General features: G+C 36.3%; 4 protein-coding genes across 4 annotated transcripts; 2 read left to right on the top strand and 2 right to left on the bottom strand.

Moving 5' to 3' along the window:
• Positions 1-420: 420 nt before the first annotated feature.
• Positions 421-1,647, bottom strand: LOC119980708. Its single transcript, XM_038823504.1, has 2 exons — positions 1,044-1,647; positions 421-875 (listed from the first exon to the last, which is right to left on the bottom strand). The coding sequence occupies exons 1-2, from the start codon at positions 1,645-1,647 to the stop codon at positions 421-423; spliced, it is 1,059 nt and encodes a 352-aa protein (XP_038679432.1).
• A 176-nt stretch (positions 1,648-1,823) lies between these two features.
• On the bottom strand, positions 1,824-3,606 carry LOC119980210. The gene is made up of 2 exons (XM_038822823.1): positions 2,641-3,606; positions 1,824-2,543 (listed from the first exon to the last, which is right to left on the bottom strand). The coding sequence occupies exons 1-2, from the start codon at positions 2,965-2,967 to the stop codon at positions 2,235-2,237; spliced, it is 636 nt and encodes a 211-aa protein (XP_038678751.1). The 5' UTR covers positions 2,968-3,606; the 3' UTR covers positions 1,824-2,234.
• Positions 3,607-9,891: 6,285 nt separating this feature from the next.
• On the top strand, positions 9,892-10,758 carry LOC119981130. Its single transcript, XM_038824154.1, has one exon. It carries the CDS (start codon positions 10,050-10,052, stop codon positions 10,521-10,523), a length of 474 nt encoding a protein of 157 aa, XP_038680082.1. The 5' UTR covers positions 9,892-10,049; the 3' UTR covers positions 10,524-10,758.
• A 12,208-nt stretch (positions 10,759-22,966) lies between these two features.
• On the top strand, positions 22,967-23,806 carry LOC119981165. Its single transcript, XM_038824209.1, has one exon. The coding sequence runs from the start codon at positions 23,115-23,117 to the stop codon at positions 23,592-23,594; it is 480 nt and encodes a 159-aa protein (XP_038680137.1). The 5' UTR covers positions 22,967-23,114; the 3' UTR covers positions 23,595-23,806.
• Positions 23,807-26,769: the final 2,963 nt, after the last annotated feature.

The following is a 26,769-nucleotide window of genomic DNA, read 5'->3' as shown; positions in this document are numbered from 1 at the left end:
GTGGCAAATTACGTACTAGGTATTGTGGGTCCGTTTGACAGACAATTTTTTCAGTAGCGTATATAGTAGCAGATATAGTGGTAGCAGATATGCTGGACAATATTGGTAGCAGATATGCTACTTAAATGGTTTGTGCTGTTTGGTTCAACTTTTGCTGGTAATATATATGCTGGTAACATATATGCTGGGTAATATTCTGGGGCAGATGACATGCAGGGGTATTAGGCATTTTAATGATAACATATGCATATAACTGACAGAAAATATAACAATTAATTTATAAAACAAATATAATTAATTTAACTATTTATAAATAGTTAAATAGAAGAGTTCCATAATATTCCATATTACCAAAATATGGAAGAAATTCAAATAAGTTCATACATTTTTGATAAATGAAAATAAATATGCATCATATAGTCATGAGTTGTTGTGCAAACATGACCGGAACTGTGCCATGTTGGCGTCATCAATGAGTAAATTGTCATCTTCATCCTCTACCACATCTTCTATGACAACATCGGGCATAATATCATCTTCGACCACAGGCGTTGATTCAATTTCATTAAAATCAGAATCAAGGTCAGCATTGAGTTTAATAAAATTGTGAAGGGTCATGCACACTATCACAATCTTTGCCTGTATCTTGGTATCAAATGAAGTCATGGACCCCAAAATCCGCCACTTCTTCTTGGTAACTCCAAATGTCCGTTCGATGACATTTCTAAGCTTGGCATGTGCCTTGTTGAAAACCTCACGATGTCCAGCTACAGGGGCCCCATTCTGGAATACAAGAACATGGTACCTTTCACCTTTGTATGGTGCTAAAAAACCTGTCTTGTTTGCATATCCAGCGTCCACCAAATAATACTTACCTACGATTAAAATGGATAGAACTTGTAATTAATTTTTTGATAAGATTATAATAACAACCACTAAACAGTACACTTATATTAATACCTAGAGGTGGTTTTGAAAACTTTAGAATCTATCGATGCAAGGAATGTTCCAAAATCCGACTATCATGTGCGGATCCCTCCCACCCAAGTGAACATAGGTATACAACATGCCAAAGTCGCACACTGCCAACACATTCTGTGTTGGGACTCCTTTTCTCCCAGTATACCTTTGTCTCTTCTCGGGAGTGACAACAGTCGGAATATGTGTCCTATCTAGTGCCCCAATGCAGTCTTTGAAACATATGCGATAACATACTTTTGGATGCTCCCTAATGTAAGTCGGTGTTTCATTCAACTGATCTCCTATTGGTTTAATTATCTCCTTGGACATCTTCATAACCGCTTGCAACACCTTATGAAATAGGCGACTAATGGTCTCTCCAGAGTGTTGAAAACGCTCCCCAATATCACGGTTTGACTGTGCATGTCCGAGTATGAAGACAAACATTGCAACCATCTCAGTAATCCCAACTTTATTGGAGCATTCTAGTCCATAATCATCCCTAAGTACCCTGCATAATCTCTTAAAAACATTGACAGACATTCTAAAGGACTCTTGACATCGAACTGGGTTACCATTTAAGACATCAACCACCCAATCATATCCTGTGAACTTACAAGTCCGACATGGAACACTACCTCTACCAGAATAATTGTTTGTGGAACTTGTTCCCATCTCATAATGCATTGCTACCGCAAGGATTGAAGCTGCAATGTGTCAATCATATCATCACTGCTGTCACTATGGTATTCCATATCTGTGAAGCATTCAAAAATAAAAAAAAAAGGTTCAATCAATCAATGTTGAGCTAATAAACAAAGTGAACAATCAAATTAAACATATCACTGGATAAGCAAACAAAGTTCACATAACTCAGAGTACACATAATGATAAATAGGTTCAGATAATCACTACAATTACTAATGCATATGGGTTCAATTTAAAATAAAAATAGTACACAAATTAATAGGACTTTTGACACACTAGCCACTTGGAGCAAATCCACCATTCTTGTTGTAAAGCCTCTCAATGTATCCAAAACGCGATTCATGTGGAAGAGCTAGAAATAAATTCCTATGGACACGAGAAGCAAACAACTCAACATCAAAATAGTATATATCTGCATAAGACTCCTGGATATGCAGCTCACCCAACGCCTTCACACATTGATCATAAGTGTTCACATCATCAAGCTCCATAGTCATCTTGTCATAATACACCTTCTTGCTAGCAAAATACTCACGCTGTTCTGTGCTAGTGGTCTTCAAATCCAATCACAATGCCTTAAACTCAGGGTTAATCACATCTTCAACGGGTTTATTCTTCCTCTTGCGGGTTCTGGAAGTAGAACCAGATGGCTTATTTACTGTTGTGGTCTTCACCGGAGAGGACCCTATTGAAAAATCATCTGGTCCATGCTCCAAATCAATCTGAACAGGCTGTGGAGTGTTGTTGTCATCAACATCAGCTATGGCAGGAGAGATGCACTCATCACCAGTGGCAGTGGCACCACCCCAAAGCTTATTCTGTTCCTCACGCAAAGGTAATCCAGTTGAGTGAAATTTTTTTAAGTTTATATTCTCCTGCAACATTAGATCAATAACCGGCAGAATGTATAAGTTAAACATATGCATCACAGAACCAGTTACATAAGGAATTTAAACAAAAAATATATCAGACCTTAATCCTTGCATCCCACCATTCATCAGAAGCCTCTACCTTCCCTGTCTCATCATTGAATCTCAATCCAGTCTCTGAATTCTTTAGCCTATTGAACAGCTGCCAATTTTGTTTCATATTGTCGTGTTTTGTCTTCAACTTCAAGGGTGTGCAAGTGAAGCCACTGACTTTCTTAAATTCTTCAGAAATTGGCTCCCACTTAAGCAACCCAACATTTTTTTTCTTCCACACAGTAAGCATGTCAAGAAACAGTTTCATATTCTTATTATCCCATTTAAACTTTGCATCCCCAGCATCAACTACAATATCCTTGCCCTTCCTACTCATCTTTCAACTTAACTAATATATCTAAATAAACATTTGTAACACTAATCAAAATCTAATTTCAATCCATGTTCAATATGTATAAATTAACCATGAAAAAAATCTCATTACTATAGCAACTGTATAACAATCAAGTGAATAACATATATGCAACAAACTCAGATGAAATCTCAATAATCCAATATCAGAGACAATGGGGCCGTAACAGCTATGTAAGAAACTCAGAAAGGCAGAACCAATGGATACCCAATCAGGTTTGAACCATCTTGTTAATTGTTTGCAATAAACATAACTCTAACTCGAATGCATCTCGTAAAACCAATTTCAAAATCGGATCTCCCTAATGTGCAATATACCCATAACCCAGTTTCGACATAAGAACAATGAAATCAAGAAACCCAGAAACCATTTTGAGATAAGTAAAATGAAATCAAGAGCAAAATATGGAACGTTCGCACAAATCGATTAACACAAGAAACCAAGAAACCCATAAACCATATCGTGCTTGGTTCAATCAAAAGAGAGTGAACCAGGAATCGACGAATGAAACATAGAATGAAAGATTCGATAAGTGAAAACAATACAGAGATGAAAGGAATCTCACCGGCGGAATGTCTCCGTTCTTTGCAAGGCAGTGGCGCAGGCAGGAGTGAGTGAGTGTTTTGCCCTAAATTTGACAACTGAGAAGACAAGAGAGAGAATTCGCACGACTTGATTTCTGTTAATAAAAGGTAGGGTTATTTTAGGTAACTCACTAAAATACTGGGGACAAAATGGGTACGAAATATGCAATTGTCTCAAAATTGTATCAAAATCGACAATTTTAAAACTACAATAATATGGTATCAAAATTGCATTGGTGTTCGTGCCATGAAATGGCCGTTTGGTAACAACAGACAATATATTGTCTTTGGTAGCATATATTGCCTTGAAAACAGCGTGCCAAACGGGCCCTATGTATTTTATCTTAAACATAAACAATTAAATCTGTAATTGTTTCACAAATCAAATAATTCTGACACAGTCTTAATTCTTACATATTTACATTATAAAATATATTACATATTTAAAATAAAATAAAAATAATTTCATATTTAATGATTTATTTATTTTTTACACTTGTCAAATTTATTTTATTTATTTATTTAATGATAATATTATGATTAATAATATTTCAAAAGTATTAATTAGAAAAAGAGTTACTGAATTATTGAAAGTATTAATGAAAAAGAGTAGACGATAGTATTTTAGGTGAGGAAAGTACACTTTTGGTCACTGACAAATGACCCCTGTTACGATTTAGTCCCTCACGTTTCATTTGTTTTACTTAACCCACTCATTTTACACCAGTGTTTCATGGGCAAAATTTTTGTAAAATCAATCAGTCAAACTGTTGACATGTCACAAAAAAGTCAAACTAACCATTTTTTAACCAACTTTGCATAGGTGAATATTTTTTTAATAAATTATTAAAGAAAATCCAGATGACACGTTAACAAATTGACATTTGGAATAACAAGTAAAACTATCAGAACTTATCAACTATGTAACAAAAAAGCTCCTGATGGAATAAATATTTAAATTAATGAGGGTAAACAAATTAATATGTTAATTTTTTTAAAAAATTCGGTTTCCATGATGAGGTTTATTCGGTTTCAATGCATAGTAACCTTAGCCAACTTTATTCCTAAACTATTGATTGCAATAAGTGGTAGACATATTTCTTATAGTTTCCGAAATTCTAAATATGATAAGGCAGGAAAATAATTTGCATAGAACAATAAAATCTTATAGAAATCCAAGTGGCAACAAAACCAGCCTTGACAAGGGGCTGGTCCAATCCTCCTTTATGAACCCCTAATTTGCTAGCTTCAAAAAGCCCAAACGAACTTGCCCCCTAAACCCTTAATACAGTATGATGAACAAAAAGAAGCGAGAATATAAAAGAATTAATGACGAGAGTGAACAGCTCTATTTCAAACATACTAACATTACAATCCTTAAATAAGGAGCTACTGAAAATTTAAAGAAAGAGTTTCAAAGAGAGGAAAAAAGAGAGACAACGTATCAGTGATCACATGGTGTTTCTAATCATCAATATATGACAATGTCAATTACGGAAAACTTGAAAAGAGATCACACATCACTCGTTTCTTACTTAAAGGCTAAAACTAGCTACATCCAAAAGTGAGTCAAGTAATTAATAATTGATATGAAAGTAATTTTATGCTCTTTGAATTTTGTTACATAATTGAAATCATTGTAATAATGAAACATGGAATTTTATGAACATTAAAATCTGTGTAATAATGAAACAAAAATTCTGTGTAATAATAAACAAAAGGTGACTTATAATTTTCAAAGTGCAATCATATTCAATTAAAGTGGAGATGTAAAACCCAGTTTAAGGGGTTCAAATACCCCCTCATACTACATACCCTCAACCTCCACCTCCCCCACACGCGGAGGAAGTGTTTAAAAGATATATGTAAATATTTAAGATCTCCTCCACTCAATAAATTAGCCTCTTTTGGGGTGACAACTAGGAATTTAGAGATTTCACCCAAACACATCTCTTTCAATTCTTTAAGAAGATACTTATCGGATAAGTATCGAAATGACCCCTGTACTTTCAAAAAAGGATCGATCAAATTCCTCTAGTTTGTTTCAGGCTAAACAATCCTCTGTATTTTGAAGGTTGGGCTAAACGAGCCCTTATTGCTCATTCCGTAATAATGACATGACGTGGCCATTAAATGTATGAATTATTTTTGTTCTTTATTTTTTTTATCTACTGCCATGGCAGACACGTGTACATGACCAATAAAATTATGACACATTACATCATTGTAATATTTGATTTTAAAAAGCATATATGCCCTTATTTAGATAATTGATCAATTAAGCATATGAACTTTGAACAAATGGGTCAAAAGCCCTTCTTCTTTCCCGGATCTCCATCTCCACTAGCCACCACCATTACCACCAATACTTCTATGCCCCCACAACCCCCCACCCCTTTGTTCTCCTTCAAAATCCCTCTCTCTACGCCTCCCATTCAACTTAAGGTAATAGTGTTGGAAGAGTTTGACAATGAAAGAATCCAAGTATACTGTAGCAAGAAACAAAGAAATGACCCATGTAATTTCGTTCAATCATATCCGGCTTGGCTAGATTTAGGTTTGGGTCCAAATAAAATTGGAGTGGGCGATCAGCCCCTGCTTCTCCGGTGGACAAAAATGCTCAAATTCATGTAATTAGTGTATGATTAAGATTAAGAATCAAAGAGGACTAAAACGGAAAAATAAATCGTTAGTCAAGCGGGTAGGTTGTATGTGCCATTTTCATGTAACCACCAGAGGAGGAAGAGAGTTTGATTAAGGGTTTCTAATTTAACTGAGTTATGTTTGTTTGTTTTATATTTTTCTTTGTTCGGAGCCATATCATATTTTACGCCTCATTTTTTTTCCTAAATCAAAGTCATGTCAGACATTAGAGTCTACATCAGCTAAATTTAACGTTAGAGGCTAACGGAGATCAAACTTCAAAGTAGAGGGGATTATTTAGTTTGAAACAAAGTATAGAAATTTGATCGATTATTTTTCGAAAGTATAAGGGTTATTTCGATACTTATCCCTTATTTTATAGAATAACACTAACACTATAAAGAGGTTTATTGTATCACTAATAGTTCATACTGTCAACCTCCACCTACCCCACATAAAGAAGAAGTGTTTGAAAGATATGTTTAAATATTTAAAATCTTCCCCACTCAATAAATTAGCTTTTTTGGGGTGACGACTAAGAAGCAAGAAATTTGAACCTGAAACACATCCTCAATTTCTCACACACCTATTCCAACATATCCTTATACAATACCTAAAAATTGAAAAGTTTAGAGCTTATATGTAACCACCACATGCCGGTAACCAAATTTTCACTAAAAAAATAAAAATGTATGTGATTCTTATGGTAATTGTTAATGGACTCATATATGGTAATACTAACATGATTGTAATTTGATTTTAGAATATTTATTAAAAATTAATTTTATATTGTATTTGTTACAATTTTCACGAATTGCCCAGGTTTACTAGGGGTGAACATGGGTCAGGTTTGGGAAGAGACCTCATCCGATCCGCATAGGTTCTGGTGGGAGTTCCCTCAACCCTCAACCAACCTCATTTTAGGTAGGGTTGGGTCGGGTTTTGGGCATACGGATTGGGTCGAGTTGGCAGTGTGTGCAAGAAGTCTCATGGGTTAGTGGATTGGGTTTGGGTACTCAAAGTCTCATGGGTTAATGTCTTAGTGGGTTGGGTCATTAGGTACTCAAGCCTCATAGTCTCAAACACTAAGAGTGTGTTTGGATTGAGGGATTTGGAATGGAGGGAAGGGAAGGGAAGGGAAGGGAAGGGAAGGGAAGGGAAGAGAATGGAAGAAATAATACTTCTCACTCTCCCATGTTTGGATACATAAAAAAGGCCGAAGGAAAGAAAAATTACTTTAATTTATTAATTTATCCTTATTTTTATGTTAAAATGCTATGTTACAAGTGTAAAATAGTTTTTTAACATATAAATAACTTAATTAGTCATCCTTTCCCTTCAAATGACTCCATTTTGGGGAGGAAGAATTTTGGCACAAATTTAATGAACTATCCAAACAAGGGAATTGGAAGGAAATTTCATTTCTCTTCTCTTCCCTTCTCTCCAAATCCCTCGATTCACCTGTTCTTTATCTCCTCTTCTATTGGACTCGACGCCTTTGCTTCTCTAGGCGAATCATGCATGTGAATTAATGCATTTTCCTCATTTCAAGTGATCAGTTGGGTTTTCAAAGTTCCATTTAATGTGCTCCAATTGGTTTTTTCTAATCGTTTCGTGATTTTCTCTATTTGTACTCTCGCCTTTTGTTTCTTTATGGTGGTCGAGAAATTTCTAGGCGGTTCCATGTGTCGACTCTAAGAGTGTGTTTCGATTGAGAGATTTGGAGGGAAGGGAAGAGAAGGGAAATAGAGTTTTCTTCCAATTTCCTTGTTTGAATAGTTAAGAAAAAAAATTAAGGCGAGAGATTTGGAAGGAATTGGAGGGAAGATTTCATTAAATTTTTGTCAAAATTCTTCCTCTCTAAAATGGAGTCATTTGAAGGGAAGAGATGACTAGTTAAGTTATTTATATGTTAAAAATCTATTTTACCCTTGTAAATAACATTCTAACATAAAAAATAAGGATAAATTAATAAATTAAACTAATTTTCTTTCCTTTCTTTTTTTATCTATCCAAACAATAGAGAGAGAAAATTATTATTACTTCCCTTCTCTTCTCTTCTCTTCTCTTCCCTCCCCTCCCCTCCCCTCCCCTCCCCTCCCCTTCTCTCCTCTCCCCTTCCCTTCCCTTCTCTCCAAATCCCTCAATCCAGACACACTCTAAAGAAGTAATAGACTAATAGATAGAGTAATAAATGTTACTGAGAATTGACTTATAAAAGTATAAAATGACTTCGTATTATTGAAATGAGGTCGGGTCGGGTTAATGCATGTCGGATTAAGGCAAACCTCATCCGACCCACATAAGATCGGGTTATCCTTTAACAAACCCTAATCCAACCCTCAACTATGCGGGTAAGGGTTACTTTTATCTCAAGAGTCGAGATAAGTCACTAGTCGTCCCTCTCTCAAAACTCTCTCAATTTCGGAAGCTATTTTTCAAGGCAAAGCGAGGAGGATGACGGCTAACCTCCTGCCTTTCCTCCTTATCCCTGACATAGATTTACCCTTCCCTCTTATAGATCTGTTGTTTTCTTTCTATTTTTGTGCTGAATGAGGGATGTTTCAAGGTTTTTTCACCACAATGTCCCTCATGGAGGTGAAATCTAAATCTTCTCATCCATCTGTCATGAATTCTTCACCACACCATTAATTTCTTTTGATGTGTTTCAGTGACATGCGACACATATTTGATGCATAGTAATGGGGTTCCTAAATCTGGAGGAGATCAATTTTTTTTGATGAAGGAGAAGTTGAGAACCTAAATCTAGTCCATATGTGTTATGTCTGTGTTTTTGTTTAATTTGTTCGGGTTCATCCTGAAAAAGTGTTGTTTTAGTCTTTTTCAATTTCTTATCGATACAGTGATGTAATCCCAATGTTGTCTGATATTTGTTTGATTTTTTATTGTTCGAGTCCTGGTGTTTACTTTCTTTGACTTCGGTTGTAAGAAACATGTATGTTATGGACATGTGTTCATGATTACATACTTGATAAGAGGAGAGGTAATGGACATGGGTGTGCTGGTTGGTTGTGGACAGTTTATTTGGTGGCGTGCAAGGAGTTGTTATTTGTTATTCCTTTGTATTTATCTCTTTTAGTTGGTCAATTATCACTTGAACGTGTCTTAGGTGTGCCCAAGTTCAAGGGTTAATGGAGTGAGTCTCTTACTTTCTAGGAAGAGGTTATGGTCACGTGTTGGCTGCAACTTCTTTAACAGTTATGCTATGTATTTATGTTATTTTGGATGGAAATGAGAAAATTGATTGGCACTTGTTGTCTCATGGAAGTTTGGTTTTCCTCTAATTAAATCAACTTATTTTTGTATATAAACTGTCAAGATTGGGAGACACAAAAATCACAATTCCAAGAGGTACCAAGTTCCTTCAATAGATCTATTACTAGATCACTCACCCAAGGTTCTATCATCGGTTTGTAATTTTCTAGGCTAATATTATGACGTAAAGTGTAACTTTATTTTCATAGTATGAAATGTTGGGGTTTATATATATATTTTGTTAATAAAAAAAAAAAAAAGACAAGTCACAAGTGTTGTCATGACCCAAATCAAGAGCAATTTGCTTGGCGGTAATACAGCTGGCAGTGGGATCCACAAGCCACTAGATATTGTTTTTACAAAGTCACTCTGCGAGTCACCTGAGAACAAATTCATCGCACGCCTGTAACGGCTCTATAGATAATTAAATATTTCTGCTCAATTACGAAAACACCCTTCAGCAAGTAGGTTTTCCTTTACAATATTCTCTATATCTTTCTCAGGCGGACACGCAGAGAGAGAGACTGCTGGGCTTCGGAGGAGATGGACCAGAGAGAACCAGACGCGGTCCGTGAAGAAGGAACCTCCAATTCGCCACTCGCCAACTCACGCTGCTGCTTCTGCTTCCCTAATCGCTTTGATTCCCGCCGTTCCTCAACAGTCGGATTAGCCTGGTGGGAGCGTATACGGACGGCACAGATTAACAAAGATGACCGCCACTGGTGGACCAGAGCCTTCAAGAGAATCCGCGGATGGTCCGAGCTCGTCGCCGGTCCCAGGTGGAAGACCTTCATAAGAAGATTCAACAGGAACCGAAGTGGGAATCACCAAGGGAAATTCCAGTACGATCCCTTGAGTTACGCCTTGAACTTCGACGACCAGAGCAACGAGTTCGAACAGGAAGACGATTACGCTTCGTTGCGGAATTTCTCGACCCGGTACGCCTCCGTTTCGGGCCCGGATAAGAATCCGTTAACGACAGCCAGCGTTGGTAGCGATGCGGCGGTGCTCGCGTGAATAGCCCGTGAATGATGTGACAGCTGTGGTTGAGCTGTAGTGTTTGCTTGTTAGTGACGTAACGTGACGGGGACCGTTGATAATGGTTTAATTATTTAATTTTATTTTTAATATAAATTTTTAATTTTTTTGGTCTTGTTGGTATTGATTATGTGTAAAGACTAAAGATTAGTAATTTATGAGAGAAGATGCCAATAAAGATAGATAATGATGCGGGAGTAATCCTATTTGAGTACTTGTTATTTTGATTTGTAAAAAAAAAAATTTGAAATGGTTGAGAAATTTATTTTTCATTGGAATGGAAATTAAACAGATATTTTCTCAGTTTTTTTGAACACATATTTACAAAATGTTAATAGTTATTTTTAATTTATTTAAAAGAGGATTGAGAATCATTTCGCAAAGAATATTCCTATTACAGCCTCCAAAAGCTAATAATGGCCCATATGATGGCCATTATTAGCTTTTGGAGGCTGTAATAGCATATCCTTTGCCAAATGATTCTTAAATTTCTTTCTTAAAAGAAAGAAATGAAAAGAAATTATTTATATTAAAATTGTATTTTAATTTTTTCTAAAAGAATAGGGAGAAATAATTGAAATCTAAATTTATTTCCCTGAAGACATAAATATAAATATGTAGATTGTCTTGCTTCTCAATTGGATGTTGAAACTTCATCTAATCAAGACTCAATAGCTTACTTCAGATTACCGATGAGCGAGATGTTATGCTAGTATGTGGCAGCAACGAGCCAAGCAACATCGGCTTCGTAATGGTGACCGGAACATTAAATTCGTTATCAGTGTGTCCGTCAAAGAAGACAATCAAACAAGATCAACATGTTAATTGATTCAACTGGGACACAGTTTACTTCGGAAAAGGATATGTTCTTGTTTCACAACTATTTTATTTACTTGTTCTCCAGTTCTGTAGTTTGTAGTGATTCAGATTTTTTAGAGGGTATGCATCCTGTGGTTGATGGTCGGATAAATGATCAGCTATGTCGTGAAGTCTGTAAGAAAGAAGTGTGGCAAGCCCTCAATCAAATCGAGCGTTCTATAGTTCCGGGTCCAGATGGGTTTACATCTGCTTTTTATCAACAACATTGGGAGACGATTGGCGAGTCAATCTTCCACACAATTCACTGTTTCTTCAATTCGGGCTTGATGATGAGGATAGCTCAAATGATGAAGAGGAGGCAACCTTACTAGCAAAGCATTTCCGTAAATTCATGAAGTTCAAGAAGCAAGGTGGCTTCAAGAGCAAGGCACACGGAAAAGGTAGGAATAAAGAAGATCCTACATGCTTCAAGTGTGGCAAACCATGACACATGATAGCTAATTGTCCAAAGGCCTCCAAGACCGGATTCAAGGGTAAGGCAAAAGTGGAGAAAAAAGCTTTCAAGGTCACTTGGGACTAGTCTTCGGATGAGTCTTCAAGTGATGAAGAAGAAAAGATCAAAGCAAATTTGTGCCTGGTTGCAAAAGAAGTAAGAAACTCATCTCCCACAGATGAGTTGGTAAGTGATTCAGAAAACCCTTCTAATGATGAATTGTATGTGCAGTTTGAAAATCTACTTCTTAAATATAAATTGATTAAGAAAGAAAATTCTAGATTAAAAAAATTGGAATCTGCTCATACGCATGAAGCTGAAGCACTATGTGCTAAGGTTATTGAGTTAGAGAAGGAGAATGAAGTGCTCAAGAAGCACAAGTGTGTTGAGTCCCATGTTGACGCTTACACAAATGTAGAGCTTAAAAAGTTGCATAAGTTTGATGGTTTATAAGCTGGATTGCGTGACTTAGAATCTGAATTGAAATCTTGGGATGAACATAAAAGTAGTGTCATGTTATCAAATGCTTCTTCCCTGCAAAATGAACTTGATGAATTAAGGGAGAAGAACAAAATGCTAGAATTACAATTTTTTAAATTCAACAAGAGTTCTGAAAAATTAAACATGTTTTTATCATCTCAAAGACATTATTTGGATAGGAGTGGAATTGGATATGATCCAATGAAACTTAAGAAAAGTTTGAGTGCAGGTTTTAGTGGCACAAGTAAAATGGGTAGTACTTCAAGAATAGTGCCCATATGCCTAAGCAAAATGGTGCTAGAGTTTCACATTCAAAGCCTAGAAGAGTGCACTTGAGAAAATTTTGGGTGCTTAAGGGCATGAATGATGTAGATATGCATGCTTATGTCAAAACTGTTTATAATGTAAATGTACTTGTCAATGTGAAAACTAACCCAAAAGGATCCAAGATTTGGATACCTAAGATTGTTTGAATCTACTTTGACAGGTGTGCCTTAAATCTAAGTCCAAGACATGTAAATGGTACTCGGATAGTGGGTGCTCAAGGCACATGGCTGGAGATACAACACTCTTCACATCATTTATTGAGAAGAAAATTGGAGACAGTTGTTGTGAATTAAGTGGGTGTTTATGGAATATTAAGAATTGAAACGTGTAATAATAAAATCAGAATGAAGAAACAACATTACCATATTACCGATCAATTGGATAATACATTACCAATGAAGAACAGAAAAGAAGATTGAATGAAAAAAGCCAAGCCCAGAGTAGTCTCTGTCTCCTTAAGACTAAATCGCCTCCCCACCGTCGGTTTGCTTCGAGGAATACAGACGACAGTCTCCCAGGATAGAATGGCCACAACTCTGCACGGAATGGAAGCTTCAAACCGGGCAACTCTCGAAAACAACAAAGGCAGCTCTCAACTCTCTCTAAGAATAAATGCAAATGCTTTGAAGGTGTGTTTGTGAATGGTATGAAGGCCTCTATTTATAGTGCTTCGGAGGTATCACTGATTGGACGAAAATGGATTGGAAGCTCATCTACACAGATAATTCCAATATTTCTTGAGAATAATCAAAACACAGATAATTAATTGAACAGATAAAATTTAATCTGTTTGTTCTACACAGATAAATGTGTAATCTGTTATTTGTTTATCTCTGTTTGAGCCCCACGGGCTGGGCTGGGCCGAGACAAAGTTTCTGGATTGGGCTGGAAAGATCTGGAATAGCCTGAGAGCCCATTGGTCTGTAGTCCAAAAAGAAAGGAAAATAAAGACCTGGACTAATCTGGCCCATCACACACACGCGCGCGAATCGAACCGGACCGGCCGGCCGCGGCGGCGCTCGCGCGTGTGGTCATTTTTGCATAAGGTGCATTCTTTCCCTCCCACAAAAGCTTGGGTGCCCTTAGGCCCAAGCCATTAGTTCAATCCTCACTCCTATAAACAAGAGTTGGTTAACTAAATCCTCCAATGTGGGACCTTTATTCTTCCTCAAACTTAGTCATGCCCAAATGGCTTACTTTGAAATAACATTTCATTCACTATATTCATGGCTTTGAACAAGTGAACACACATGATTATTCTCCACATGAAACTCAATAAATTCATGTTTAGTTCCAACATATCCAATGATTTGGATCTCATTTCAATTCATGGTCAAAGACATGAATTTCCAACAATCCCCCACATGAATGAAATGCAGAGATGCTATGCAGACTCGATCTTAGAGAGATAGAGAGAGCTTTGGCAAATAGCTGCGTCAGGATAGGTAGCTTTTGACTTTGAACCTTCCCTAGTAAAATATCATCGGGTTTATTCGCTAACCAGTGAACGCGATGTCTTGAACTGTTCAGCTTTTGTATAAACCAAGACAACAATATTTACACAGTTTCTTTTCCACCATCATTGGTCCCTTTTACATTCTGTCCATTTTGGCCCTGGACATGCCTGGTAATTCATGAGTGCTCTAGAGAGATTAGTCCTATCACTCTCATAGAAGCGGCCCCTTCACACTCATATAGGTGATTTCTTGTTAGAAGTATCCTGCCATACTTCAGTTGAATTTTCAACGTACAAGAATCATTAAAATCATAGATTATCCTGAACCCATGACAGGTATCACCATCTCATCATAGGAAAGAGTTAGGAATAAATTCCCTAGTGATTACTTTAAGTCCCCCCACAATTCGGTTGTCCCATTGAACCTAGATCTTGGGATCTCCAATCAGCTAGGTTGGGTTGCCAGTGTGGCAGAGCTTTAGGTTATGGACTTTAAACCCATTCCCCTCGATGAATTATATACTTGATCTCTAGTCAAGCCTTTTGTCAAAGGATCAGCAATGTTGTCCTTTGATTTAACGTAATCAATGGATATAATTCCATTTGACAAAAGCTGTCTTACGGTCTTATGTCTACGACGAATGTGTCGAGACTTACCATTGTATATTTGATTTTGTGCCCTTCCTATTGCAGACTGACTGTCGCAGTGTATGCAAATAGCCGACACAGGTTTTGGCCACAAAGGAATATCCTCCAAAAAATTACGAAGCCATTCGGCTTCTTCTCCAGCTCGATCTAGTGCTATAAACTCAGATTCCATAGTAGATCTAGCTATACACGTTTGTTTCGAGGATTTCCATGATATAGCTGCACCACCAAGTGTGAAGACGTATCCACTAGTGGATTTAGCATCTTCCGAATCTGAAATCCAATTCGCATCGCTGTAACCTTCAATTACAGGTGGATATCTTGTGTAATGTAGTCCATAATTAGTTGTGTACCTCAGATAATTAAGGACTCTAGCTATTGCTTTCCAGTGATCCTCTCCAGGATTACTAGTATACCGACTTAGCTTGCTAACTGAGTAAGCAATGTTCGGACGAGTACAATTCATTAGGTACATTAGGCTACCAATGTTCCGTGAGTACTCCAATTGAGATACACTAGGACCTTCATTCTTTTTGAGATGAAGATTCACGTCTACAGGTGTTCTCGCTGTGGTACTGTTATCTTTGTCAAATCTATTGAGCGCCTTTTCAATGTAGTGTGACTGAGATAACGCGTAACCATCCATTGTTTTGGTAATCTTGATTCCAAGGATGACATTTGCAAGACCTAAGTCTTTCATGTCGAATTTACTTGCTAATAATTTCTTAGTAGCTTTAACAATATTATTATCACTACCAATGATAATCATATCGTCCACATATAAGCAAATAATGACATAATCTGATGATGTGTTCTTCATATACACACATTTGTCACATTCATTAATGTGAAAGCCATTTGACATCATCACTTGGTCAAATTTTTCATGCCATTGTTTTGGAGCTTGTTTTAGTCCATATAGAGACTTCACAAGTTTGCATACCTTCTTCTCTTTTCTTGGAACCACAAACCCTTCGGGTTGCTCCATGTAGATTTCTTCATCTAAATCACCATTCAAGAATGCCGTCTTCACATCCATTTGATGGATTTCTAGATTGCGTAATGCTGCAAAGGCTATTAGAAGCCTTATAGACGTTATTCTTGAAACAGGGGAATAGGTATCAAAATAATCTACTCCCTCTATTTGTTTGTAGCCTTTAACTACAAGTCGAGCCTTGTATTTATCAATTGATCCATTAGCCTTCATCTTTCTTTTAAAGACCCACTTCGAACCCAATGGTTTACTTCCAGGAGGTAAATCCACTAGTTCCCAGGTGTGGTTTTGAATGATGGACTCAATTTCACTGTCTATTGCCTCCTTCCATGATGGAGCTTCAGGGGTAGACATTGCTTCCTTGAAGCTTTGAGGTTCCTTTTCTACCAAGAATGATAGAAAGTTAGGACCAAAAGAAGTAGAAGTCCTTGTTCTTTTACTTCGTCTTGGTTCTTCTTCAACATTTTGATGTGAAGTTCCTTCTTCCTCATTTTGAGTCACAGCTTTATGAGTTCGTTTAAGAGTGCTCATTACATGTGTACTTTTGTGAGGAAAAACATTCTCAAAGAATGAAGCATTTCTAGATTCAATAATCGTATTCTCACGTACTTCAAAATTTTCTGATTTATGAACTAGAAATCGATATGCACTATTGTTGTGAGCATATCCAATAAACAGGTAGTCAACCGTTTTAGGTCCTATTTTGATCTTTTTCGGATCAGGGATTGCAACCTTTGCCAGACAGCCCCACACTTTTAAGAATTTGTAGGAAGGTGCTCGACCTTTCCACAATTCATATGGAGTTTTATCCATCTTCTTGTGAGGTATCTTATTCAGAACATAATTTGCGGAAAGCAAGGCTTCCCCCCACAAATTATGGGGTAAACCAGAACTTATTAGCATTGCATTCATCATTTCCTTTAACGTTCTATTTTTCCGTTTAGCTATCCCATTTTGTTGGGGTGTGTACGGCGCTGTAGTTTGATGAATGATTCCATTTTCGGCACACAGTGATTGAAATGGTGACTCATATTCACCACCTCTATCACTTCTTAACATTTTAATTTTCTTGTTGAGTTGGTTCTCAACCTCAACTTTGTATTGCTTGAATGCTTCTATAGCTTCATCTTTGCTTCTTAGCAAAAATACGTAACAATACCTTGTGCAATCGTCGATGAATGTAATGAAATATTTTTTTTCCACCTCATGTTTGCACAAATTTTAAATCACATATATTTGTGTGAATTAAATCCAAAGGTTCACTATTTCTTTCAATTGAGTGAAATGGTGCCTTTGCCAATTTAGCTTCTACACATATTTCACACTTTTGATTCATGTCTAAGCTAAATTTAGGTATTAGGTTCATGTTAATTAATCGACGTAAAGTCCCAAAATTAACATGTCCTAATCTGCCATGCCATACATTACACGACTCAAGCAAGTAAGTAGAAGATGCAATATTATTAGCACGATTCACAGTCATTACATTCATTTTGAACAGACCATCAACCAGATAACCCCTCCCCACATACATCCCATTCTTAATAAGAGTAAATTTTTCAGATTCAAAAACAAGTTTGAATCCTTTCTTGCTGAGCAGTGACCCTGACACTAAATTCTTGTGAATTTCAGGCATATGCAGCACGCCAAGGAGAGTCAGCTCCTTTCCGGAGGTCATCTTCAGAACCACATCACCAACACCATCAACTCTGGCGGTAGCAGCATTTCCCATGCAGATATCCTGATTCACTATGGGACGATATGAGGAGAACATCTCCCTACTAGAACACACATGGCGAGTAGCTCCAGTATCCACCCACCATTCTCTAGGATTTCCAGTCAGATTGCACTCAGAAATCATTGCACAGAGGTTCATCTCTTCCAGATCCTGTTCAACTCCAGTAAGGTGTGCATGTGCCTTCTTTTTCTGATCAGGTTTCTGGCCTTTCCTTGAGCGGCAATCCTTGGCTCGATGCCCCTCCTTGTCACACACAAAGCACTTGCCCTTGAACCTTTTAGAGCCATTCTTGTTGACTCCACCAAACTTCCTCTTAGAGGGCTTGTTTGTCTCCACCACATTGGCCTTTGCCTCCTGATGCTTGTACCCCTTCTTCTCATTGTTGCGATTGCCTTCCTCAATCCTTAACTTCAGAGTCAAGTCATCAAAGCTCATCTCTTTTGTCTTGTGCTTGAGATAACTCTTGAACTCTTTCCAGCTAGGTGGGAGCTTCTCAATAACCGCAGCCACTTGGAATGACTCACTCAATATCATCCCCTCAGCCAGGATCTCATTTATGATGACCTCTAACTCCTCTGTCTGAGTTACCACTTTCTTAGAATCCACCATCTGGTATTCCAGAAAACAAGCCACCACGAACTTCTTTGATCCAGCATCCTCTGTTTTATATTTCTTCTCTAAAGCCGCCCAGAGTGCTTTAGACGTGGGGAAAGTACTGTACACACCGTACAGACTGTTAGTCAGACCATTGAGGATGGTGTTCTTGCACAGATAATCTGAATGCTTCCATGCATCCACCGTAGCTACAGCAGCAACATTCTGAATGTTGGCATCTGCGTCATCCAACTTGGGTGCATCCTCTTTGAGAAATTTGGCCAGATTCAAGGTGGTTAGGTAGAAGTGCATCTTTTGTTGCCACCTCTTGAAATCTGCCCCACCAAATTTCTCAGGCTTCTCACCATGCGGGTTGACATGGAACGTTGTTGGAACAGCAACGGTGACTTGCTGAATGCCACCAGCAGCATTCCCACCATTCACTCCAGCAGAGTTCAGTGTTGGCACGACAGGAATGTTTCCTCCAACCACGTTGGTAGCCATGTTTTCTCCCACGTTAGTCATAGTGATAACTACAAAATTAATACACCAAAAAATTAGTAATAGTTTCAATTCGAGGAAAGAACCATAAACAACATAAACGAATTTAGTCTTAAGATTGTTGTGAATTAAGTGGGTGTTTATGGAATATTAAGAATTGGAACGTGTAACAATAAAATCAGAATGAAGAAACAACATTACCATATTACCGATCAATTGGATAATACATTACCAATGAAGAACAGAAAAGAAGATTGAATGAAAAAAGCCAAGCCCAGAGTAGTCTCTGTCTCCTTAAGACTAAATCGCCTCCCCACCGTCGGTTTGCTTCGAGGAATACAGACGACAGTCTCCCAGGATAGAACGGCCACAGCTCTGCACGGAATGGAAGCTTCAAACCGGGCAACTCTCGGAAACAACAAAGGCAGCTCTCAACTCTCTCTAAGAACAAATGCAAATGCTTTGAAGGTGTGTTTGTGAATGGTATGAAGGCCTCCATTTATAGTGCTTGGGAGGTATCACTGATTGGACGAAAATGGATTGGAAGCTCATCTACACAGATAATTCCAATATTTCTTGAGAATAATCAAAACACAAATAATTAATTGAATAGATAAAATTTAATCTGTTTGTTCTACACAGATAAATGTGTAATCTGTTATTTGTTTATCTCTGTTTGAGCCCCACGGGCTGGGCTGGGCCGAGACAAAGTTTCTGGATTGGGCTGGAAAGATCTGGAATAGCCTGAGAGCCCATTGGTCTATAGTCCAAAAAGAAAGGAAAAGAAAGACCTGGACTAATTTGGCCCATCACACACACACGCGCGAACCGAACCGGATCGGCCGGCGGCGGCGGCGCGCGGTCATTTTTGCATAAGGTGCATTCTTTCCCTCCCACATAAGCTTGGATGCCCTTGGGCCCAAGCCATTAGTTCAATCCTCACTCCTATAAACAAGAGTTGGTTAACTAAATCCTCCAATGTGGGACCTTTATTCTTCCTCAAACTTAGTCATGCCCAAATGGTTTACTTTGAAATAACATTTCATTCACTATATTCATGACATTGAACAAGTGAACACACATGATTATTCTCCACATGAAACTCAATAAATTCATGTTTAGTTCCAACATATCCAATGATTTGGATCTCATTTCAATTCATGGTCAAAGACATGAATTTCCAACAACAGTGTCACTTTTGGGGACAACTCCAAGGGTAAGATCCTAGGAATAGGATCCCTAGGTAACAAATCCTTCTCAATTGATAATGTGTTGTATGTTGATGGTCTATCATTTAACTTGATAAGTATAAGTCAATTGATAGATAAGAGTTACGTTGTGAAATTTAAAGGAAGCAAATGTTTGATTAAAAATAATTGCAAAGAACTTGTGATTGTTGGTTATAGAAATGAGAATGTATATGTGATTCATGAGAGAGATGTAGTAGAGAGAGAAGATGTAGTGAGATAGGATAGAAATGTAGCATAGAGAAAAAGTAACAAGAGAGAAACCATATTAGATCTAAACCTCTTTCAAAAAATTACAAAAAAATGAACTACATAAAATTTAAATGATTATAAAAAATAGAAATGCACTTATGAGGGATAAATTTTTTTGAAGTGAACCTAAATGTCCAACAATTTTAAAAGCAATATTAATATGTCATTTTTCAAACTGTTTGAGAAATAGAAAAGTCTCTCTGAGTTACACATACAGAAACACCCTTCCCTTCCCCAAATCTATCAATCGAAACACAATCGATGAAACCTTAAAAATTATAATTTATTAAAATATAAAGGTTATTCTTATTTATAGTTTATCTAAGTTAGAAACAATATTTGACTCACTGAAGGTTATTATTATATAGAGTAACACTAATATTATAAAATAGGAATCGCTAATAGTACACACCCTCAACCTCCACCTTTCCCACACACGGAGAAAGTGTTTCAAATATTTAAGATTTCCTCAACTCAATAAATTAGTGCCTCGTTTCGGGTGACAACTAGGAAGCAAGAGATCTGACCCAAACAAATCCTTTCCAATTCTTTAAGACGAGACATAAATAAATTATAATTTATTAAATTATAGATGTTAATCTTATTTATAATTGGCCTAAGTTAGATTCAATATTTGTTTGACTCAATGAAGGTTATTATTATATGGGATAAGTACCGAAATGATGCCTGTACTTTTGAAAAAGTGTTGATCAAATCCATCTATTTTGTTTCAATCTAAACAAGCATATGTACTTGAAGTTTAGGCAAAACAAACTCTTATTGTTCATTTCCATGACATAACGTGGCCGTTAAATGTATAAATTGTTTTTTCTTATTTTTTAATCATTATTGATGTGGCAAACACGTGGAGATGACCAATAAAATTATGACACGTGACATCATTGTAATATTTGATTTTAAAAATGTTATTATGAAATATCGTTCTATCTCTTTGAAACAGTCATTTTAAAAACATAGATATCCTTGTACTTCAGATAACGAGTTAATTAAATGCCTAAACTTTGAACAAATGGGTCAAAGCCTCTTCTTCTTCCCCGGATCTCCATCAGCCACCACCATTACCACAAGTCCTTCCCTGCTCCCACAACCCCACTTCCTTCTGGAAAGAGTTTGACAATGAAAAAATCCAAGAATATTGTAACAAGAGACAAAGAAATGACCCTTGTACTTTCATTCAATTAGATCCGGCTTTGCTATATTCAGGTTTGGGTCCAAATGAAATTGGAGTGGGTGATCAGTCCCTGCTTCTCCGGTGGGCAAAAATGCCCGAATTCATGTAACTAGTGTAGAATCAGAGAGGACTAAAACAAAAAAATTGCTAGTCAAGCAGGTAGGTTATGTGTGCCATTTTCATGTAACAACCGGAGGAGGAAGAGAGTTTTCTTAAGGGTTTCTAATTTAATTGAGTTATGTTCGTTTTTTATTTTTCTTTGTTGGGAGTCTTTGTCAAATTTTACGCCTCATTTTTTTTCCAAATCAAGACAGGTCAATAGAGTCTACACCAGTTAAATTTAATGTCAAGGGCTAATGGAAGTCAAACTTCAAAGTAGAGAGATTTAATCAATCCTTTTTCGAAAGTACAAAGATCATTTCGATATTTATCCCTTATTATATAGAATAACACTAATATTGTAAAGAGGTTTATTGTATCACCAATGGTCCATACCGTCAACCTCCACCTCCCCCACATAAGAAAGAAGTGTTTGAAAGATATGTTTAAATATTTAAGATCTCCCCCACTAAAAAAATTAGCCTTTTGGGGTGACAACTAGGAAGCAAGAAATTTAAACCTAAACACATCCTTAATTTCTTTCAAACATATTCTAACATATCCTTATACAATACCTAAAAATTAAAAAGTTTAGAGCTTATATGTAACAGTCACAAGGTGATAGCCAAATTTTCACTAAAAAAAATAAAAATATATGTGATTCTTATGATAATTATTAATCGACTCATATATGGTAATAATAACATGATTATAATTTTATTTTAGATTATATATTAAAAATTAATTTTTTTTATTGTATTTCGTTACAAATTTTTTTTTACAATTTTCACGAATTGTGCGGGTTTACTTCCGTATTAATATGGTGACACAGTCTAATAATCACACACAACATATTGATACAAAAAAAATTGTTTTTTTTGACAGAAATTGCTTCTATCTCAAGGGTCAAGACCAGCCACAAATCACCCCTTTCAAAACTTCTCCACTTCGGAAGCTATTTTTTCAAGGCAAGAGGAGGAAGACCACAACGAGTCTCTTGCCTTTTCTCCTCCTCCCATGACTTAGATCTACCTTTCCCTCGTATAGATTTATTGTTTTCTTTTTGTTTTTATGTTGACTAAGGAATGTTTCAGGATTTATTTACAACATTATCTTTCAAGGAGGTGACACTTGAATATTCTCATTCATCTGTCGGGAATTCTTCACCATACCAATTTCTTCTTGTGTGTTTTAGCGACATGCGACACTTATCTGTTACATAATAATGGGGTTTCTAGATCTGGTAGAGATTGATCTTTTTTTATGAAGAAGAAGTCAATAACCTAGACCCAATCCATATGTGTTATGTTTTTACTGTTCGAGTCTTGGTGCCTACTTTATTTAGCTTCGATTTATAATTTCTTAAGCTATTATCTGGACGCAATAAATTTTGAGACTTATATTATTTTTTAAGTAAGGAAAAAAAAAAAGACAAGTCACACTCAGAAGTCGTGTTGTCAACTTGTCATGACCCAAATCATGAGCATTTACTTGGCGGTAATACAGCTGGCAATGGCATCCACAAGCCACTGGATATAATTTTACAAAGTCACTCTGCGAAGCACCTGATAACAACTCCATCACGCGCCTGTAACGCTCTATAGAGAATTAAATATTTCTTCTCAATTACGAAACCACCCTTCAGTAACTAGCTTTTCCGACTTCCGTTACAATCTTTTATATATCTTTCTCAGGCAGACACGAAGAGAGACTGCTGGGCTTGGGAGGAGATGGACCAGAGAGAACCAGACGCGGTCCTTGAAGAAGGAACCTCCAATTCACTACTCGCCAACACACGCTGTTGCTTCTGCTTCCCTAATTGCTTTGATTCCCGCCGTTCCTCGACAGTCGGATTAGCCTGGTGGGAGCATATACGGACGGCACAGATTTACAAAGATGACCGCCACTGGTGGATTAGAGCCTTCAAAAGAATCCGCGGATGGTCCGAGCTCGTCGCCGGCCCCAGGTGGAAGACCTTCATAAGAAGATTCAACAGGAACCGAAGTGGGAATCGGCAAGGGAAATTCCAGTACGATCCCTTGAGTTACGCCTTGAACTTCGACGACCAGAGCAACGAGTTCGAACAGGAAGACGATTACGCTTCGTTGCGGAATTTCTCGACCCGGTACGCCTCCGTTTCGGGCCCGGATAAGAATCCGTTAACGACAGTCAGCGTTGGTAGCGATGTGGTGCGGTGCTCGAGTGAATAGCCCGTGAATGATGTGACAGCTGTGGTTGAGCTGTAGTGTTGCTTGTTAGTGACGTAACGTGACGGGGGCCGTTGATAATGGTTTAATTATTTAATTTTATTTTTAATATAAATTTTTAATTTTTTTGGTCTTGTTGGTATTGATTGTGTGTAAAGATTAATAATTTATGAGAGAAGATGCCAATAAAGATAGATAATCAGATGTGGGAGTAATCCTATTTGAGTACTTGTTATTTTGATTTGTACAAAAAAATTTTTTCAAAATGTTGTTGGAACGTTAAAAAGATATATTTTCTTAATTTTTGATTGGAATCAAATTTTGAACACACATATTTATAAAAATATTAATGGTCATTTTTAATTTTTTATAAGTTTTTTAAATTTATTTAAAAGAGGATTAAGAATCATTTCCAAAGAATATTCCTATTACAGCCTCCTAAAGCTAATAATGGCTCATGTGATGCGTAAAATTGTATATTGAAAGAAATTAGTCACGATTTTTTTGTTTCTTCAATTTGGGCTTTGTCTTTGCAAGATAACAACCATACATATATAGTCCTTATTCCGAAATCGTCACAAGCCAAGGTTGTTATAGATTTCAGGTCGATAAGTTTATGTAATGACATATATAAGATTATGTCTAAAATCTTTGCTTCGAGGTTGGGCCGTATTTTGCCAACCTTGATTAAAAGGAATCAATATGCTTTCATTCATGGGCGTCTGATAATAGATAACATTTTCATTGCTTATGAAACATTACATTCCATGCATACGAAGCAGAAATACAAGTCTAATTATATGACTGTAAAATTGATATGAACAAGGCCTATGATTGAAATTTTTTGAAACTAGTAATGATCCATATGGGTTTCTTTTCTATTTGGGTGGACTGAATCATGGATGTATTTCTTCAGTGACGTATTCTACTTTACTAATTAATTGAGTTCCTGGTGAACTGATTATCTCCTTAGCGAGGCCTTCGCCTCAAATTTTAAGGGATGAACAACATCATTTATTTTCTGGATTCCCTTTTGGACATGACCAGGTTCGCATCTCGTATAATTATTTTTTGCAGTTGATTGTATGATCTTTTGCAAGGCAAATCATTGAGATTGACTGTGTATTCAGGATACCATAGATAGATATGGGCAAGCTTCATGTCAAAAGATAAATGTGACCGACATTCATTCCCTTTCTCCAACAATTGCCATGCAATCTCTGTTCCAAAGAAACTGACCAAGCTCGTAGCAATATAAGCATATTTTCTGATAATTTTACGTAATGCAGATCTGTATATCTGTAGTTTGTTCTTGTGACCTTGAATACTGGATGGTAAGGTTGCAAGAGCATATGAACAGAATTCACGATATTTTAGTGCAGCTTTTGGAAGCAGTGTTATTCCGAAAAAAACAGATATCTTTATCACAAAATAAGTGTGCTCCCTGAAGGATCATTGCGTCCAAATTGCTCATCGATGTCGTAAAGTTTAGAAAATCTTCTTCTCTATTGTTGATGAAAGGCATAATATGTCTGATCTTCCAAAAGTTCACATATGTAGCTATCTCAGGGTTGTTGACGATTTCACGGAATCTATGACAATTGTAAAAGAACAAATTGGAAAATTAAAATTAGAACAAATCATTAGTTTCCTAATAGAAATGGTAGTAAGAATTATATGTTCTCTTACCAACCACTGCTTTGAAGGAAGTTATTGAAACAAACCTTTGTAATACAAAAGAAAAAGATATCGGATCGTTTGTAACTCTTTGAAGAATATTGATAACCAATTCTTGAGGAAGTCTATCGAATTGGTTGTTGAGTCATATCCTATGATGTCCATATTGTGTATGCAATCGAGATGCCTTTTCTCTTTCTGTTTTTTTTTTGGTTCTATTTATATAGGTTTAAAAATAGTTATGATTTTTTTTGAAACGAGGAAGGAGGATTCAAACCCTGATCACCAGGGTGTTATATCATTCTTATCATTCAAACTAGTGGCTCGGTGTAAAAATTACTATGATTAAAATATACTTTAAAAATGCTTTTAAAAATTTATGATTATAATAGCATTTTTAAACCACTAAAATATGCATGTTCTCCGTCCATTATTGTATCAGCTTCTTTCCAAAAAAAATGGTAATTTATACTAATGTTTATATTCATATTAGTGACAATCGTAACAGCTTTTAAGTATCCTTAAATAACGGAAATTTTATGTCAATTAGTGTAGCATTTAAAAAATCAATCTATATATATAACTAAGGATCCACAAGGCTTCTCCTTAATTCATGGTGCCACGTGGACGCATCTACAAAAAAGCTTACACATTCTAATTAAACTTGATAAAAAGGAATGATTGACAACTTGAGTGATGAGAATTAATTTAAAAAAACAAAAATGTAACGGACAAAAGAAAAAATTAAAATATATTGAAAAACTTTAAGACCCATAATGGGGATTTAATGTTTCATGAAGTGGTTTGATGTTGTTTCAGCTTCACTAAGGTCATGTATTATTAATTATGAGAGTCTTTTGATATTACTCAATTAATGAAATTCCTTTGTAGTATTTAGTTTGAAAACATTTTGTATGTTTTTGGCATTAATCATCATCATTTTGTGAGAATTTTTGTGTGTTTTTATCATTATTTTTGTGTGTTTTTATATTTTGTGTGTTTTTGTAGTATTTAATTGATGTATTGTGCATGTTTAGAGTTTGGTCAGGTTTAGTAGTCTATTTGGATTGCAACATACACAACATGAGAGGTTTTTCTCACGCTATATTATTCTAATGTGTAAGTAAATTCAGCCCATTTGGTTTTGGAATATGTAAGTGGTGACAGGAAAGCATGATAGAATTCAATGAGTTGTTGAAAGTCAAAGTGATTATGGGCATAAATCTACCAGTCATACATAACATTTCAAAAATATAAATTCAAAAATCTTATTCTAAAAATATTAAGAATCTTATTCTAAAAATATAATTTGAAAAATATTACTTATGCTACATTGTATTTCTCGATATTGAATGTCACTTTATAGAGAATGTTGTACTAACCATACAATATTGTCTCATAAACATGCTTTGGTGACCTATAACACTTTGTAGATACTAACGACACAAATAAAAATTGATAAACTCTTAACATACTTATTTCTTATGAATCAAATTTCTTA

The sequence above is a fragment of the Tripterygium wilfordii genome, chromosome 16 (genome assembly GCF_013401445.1).
Source record: "Tripterygium wilfordii isolate XIE 37 chromosome 16, ASM1340144v1, whole genome shotgun sequence".
In the NCBI taxonomy this organism is placed as follows: Eukaryota; Viridiplantae; Streptophyta; class Magnoliopsida; order Celastrales; family Celastraceae; genus Tripterygium; species Tripterygium wilfordii.
The sequence above is the reverse complement of the archived record's forward strand: the minus strand, read 5'-3'. Positions and strand labels throughout refer to the sequence as shown.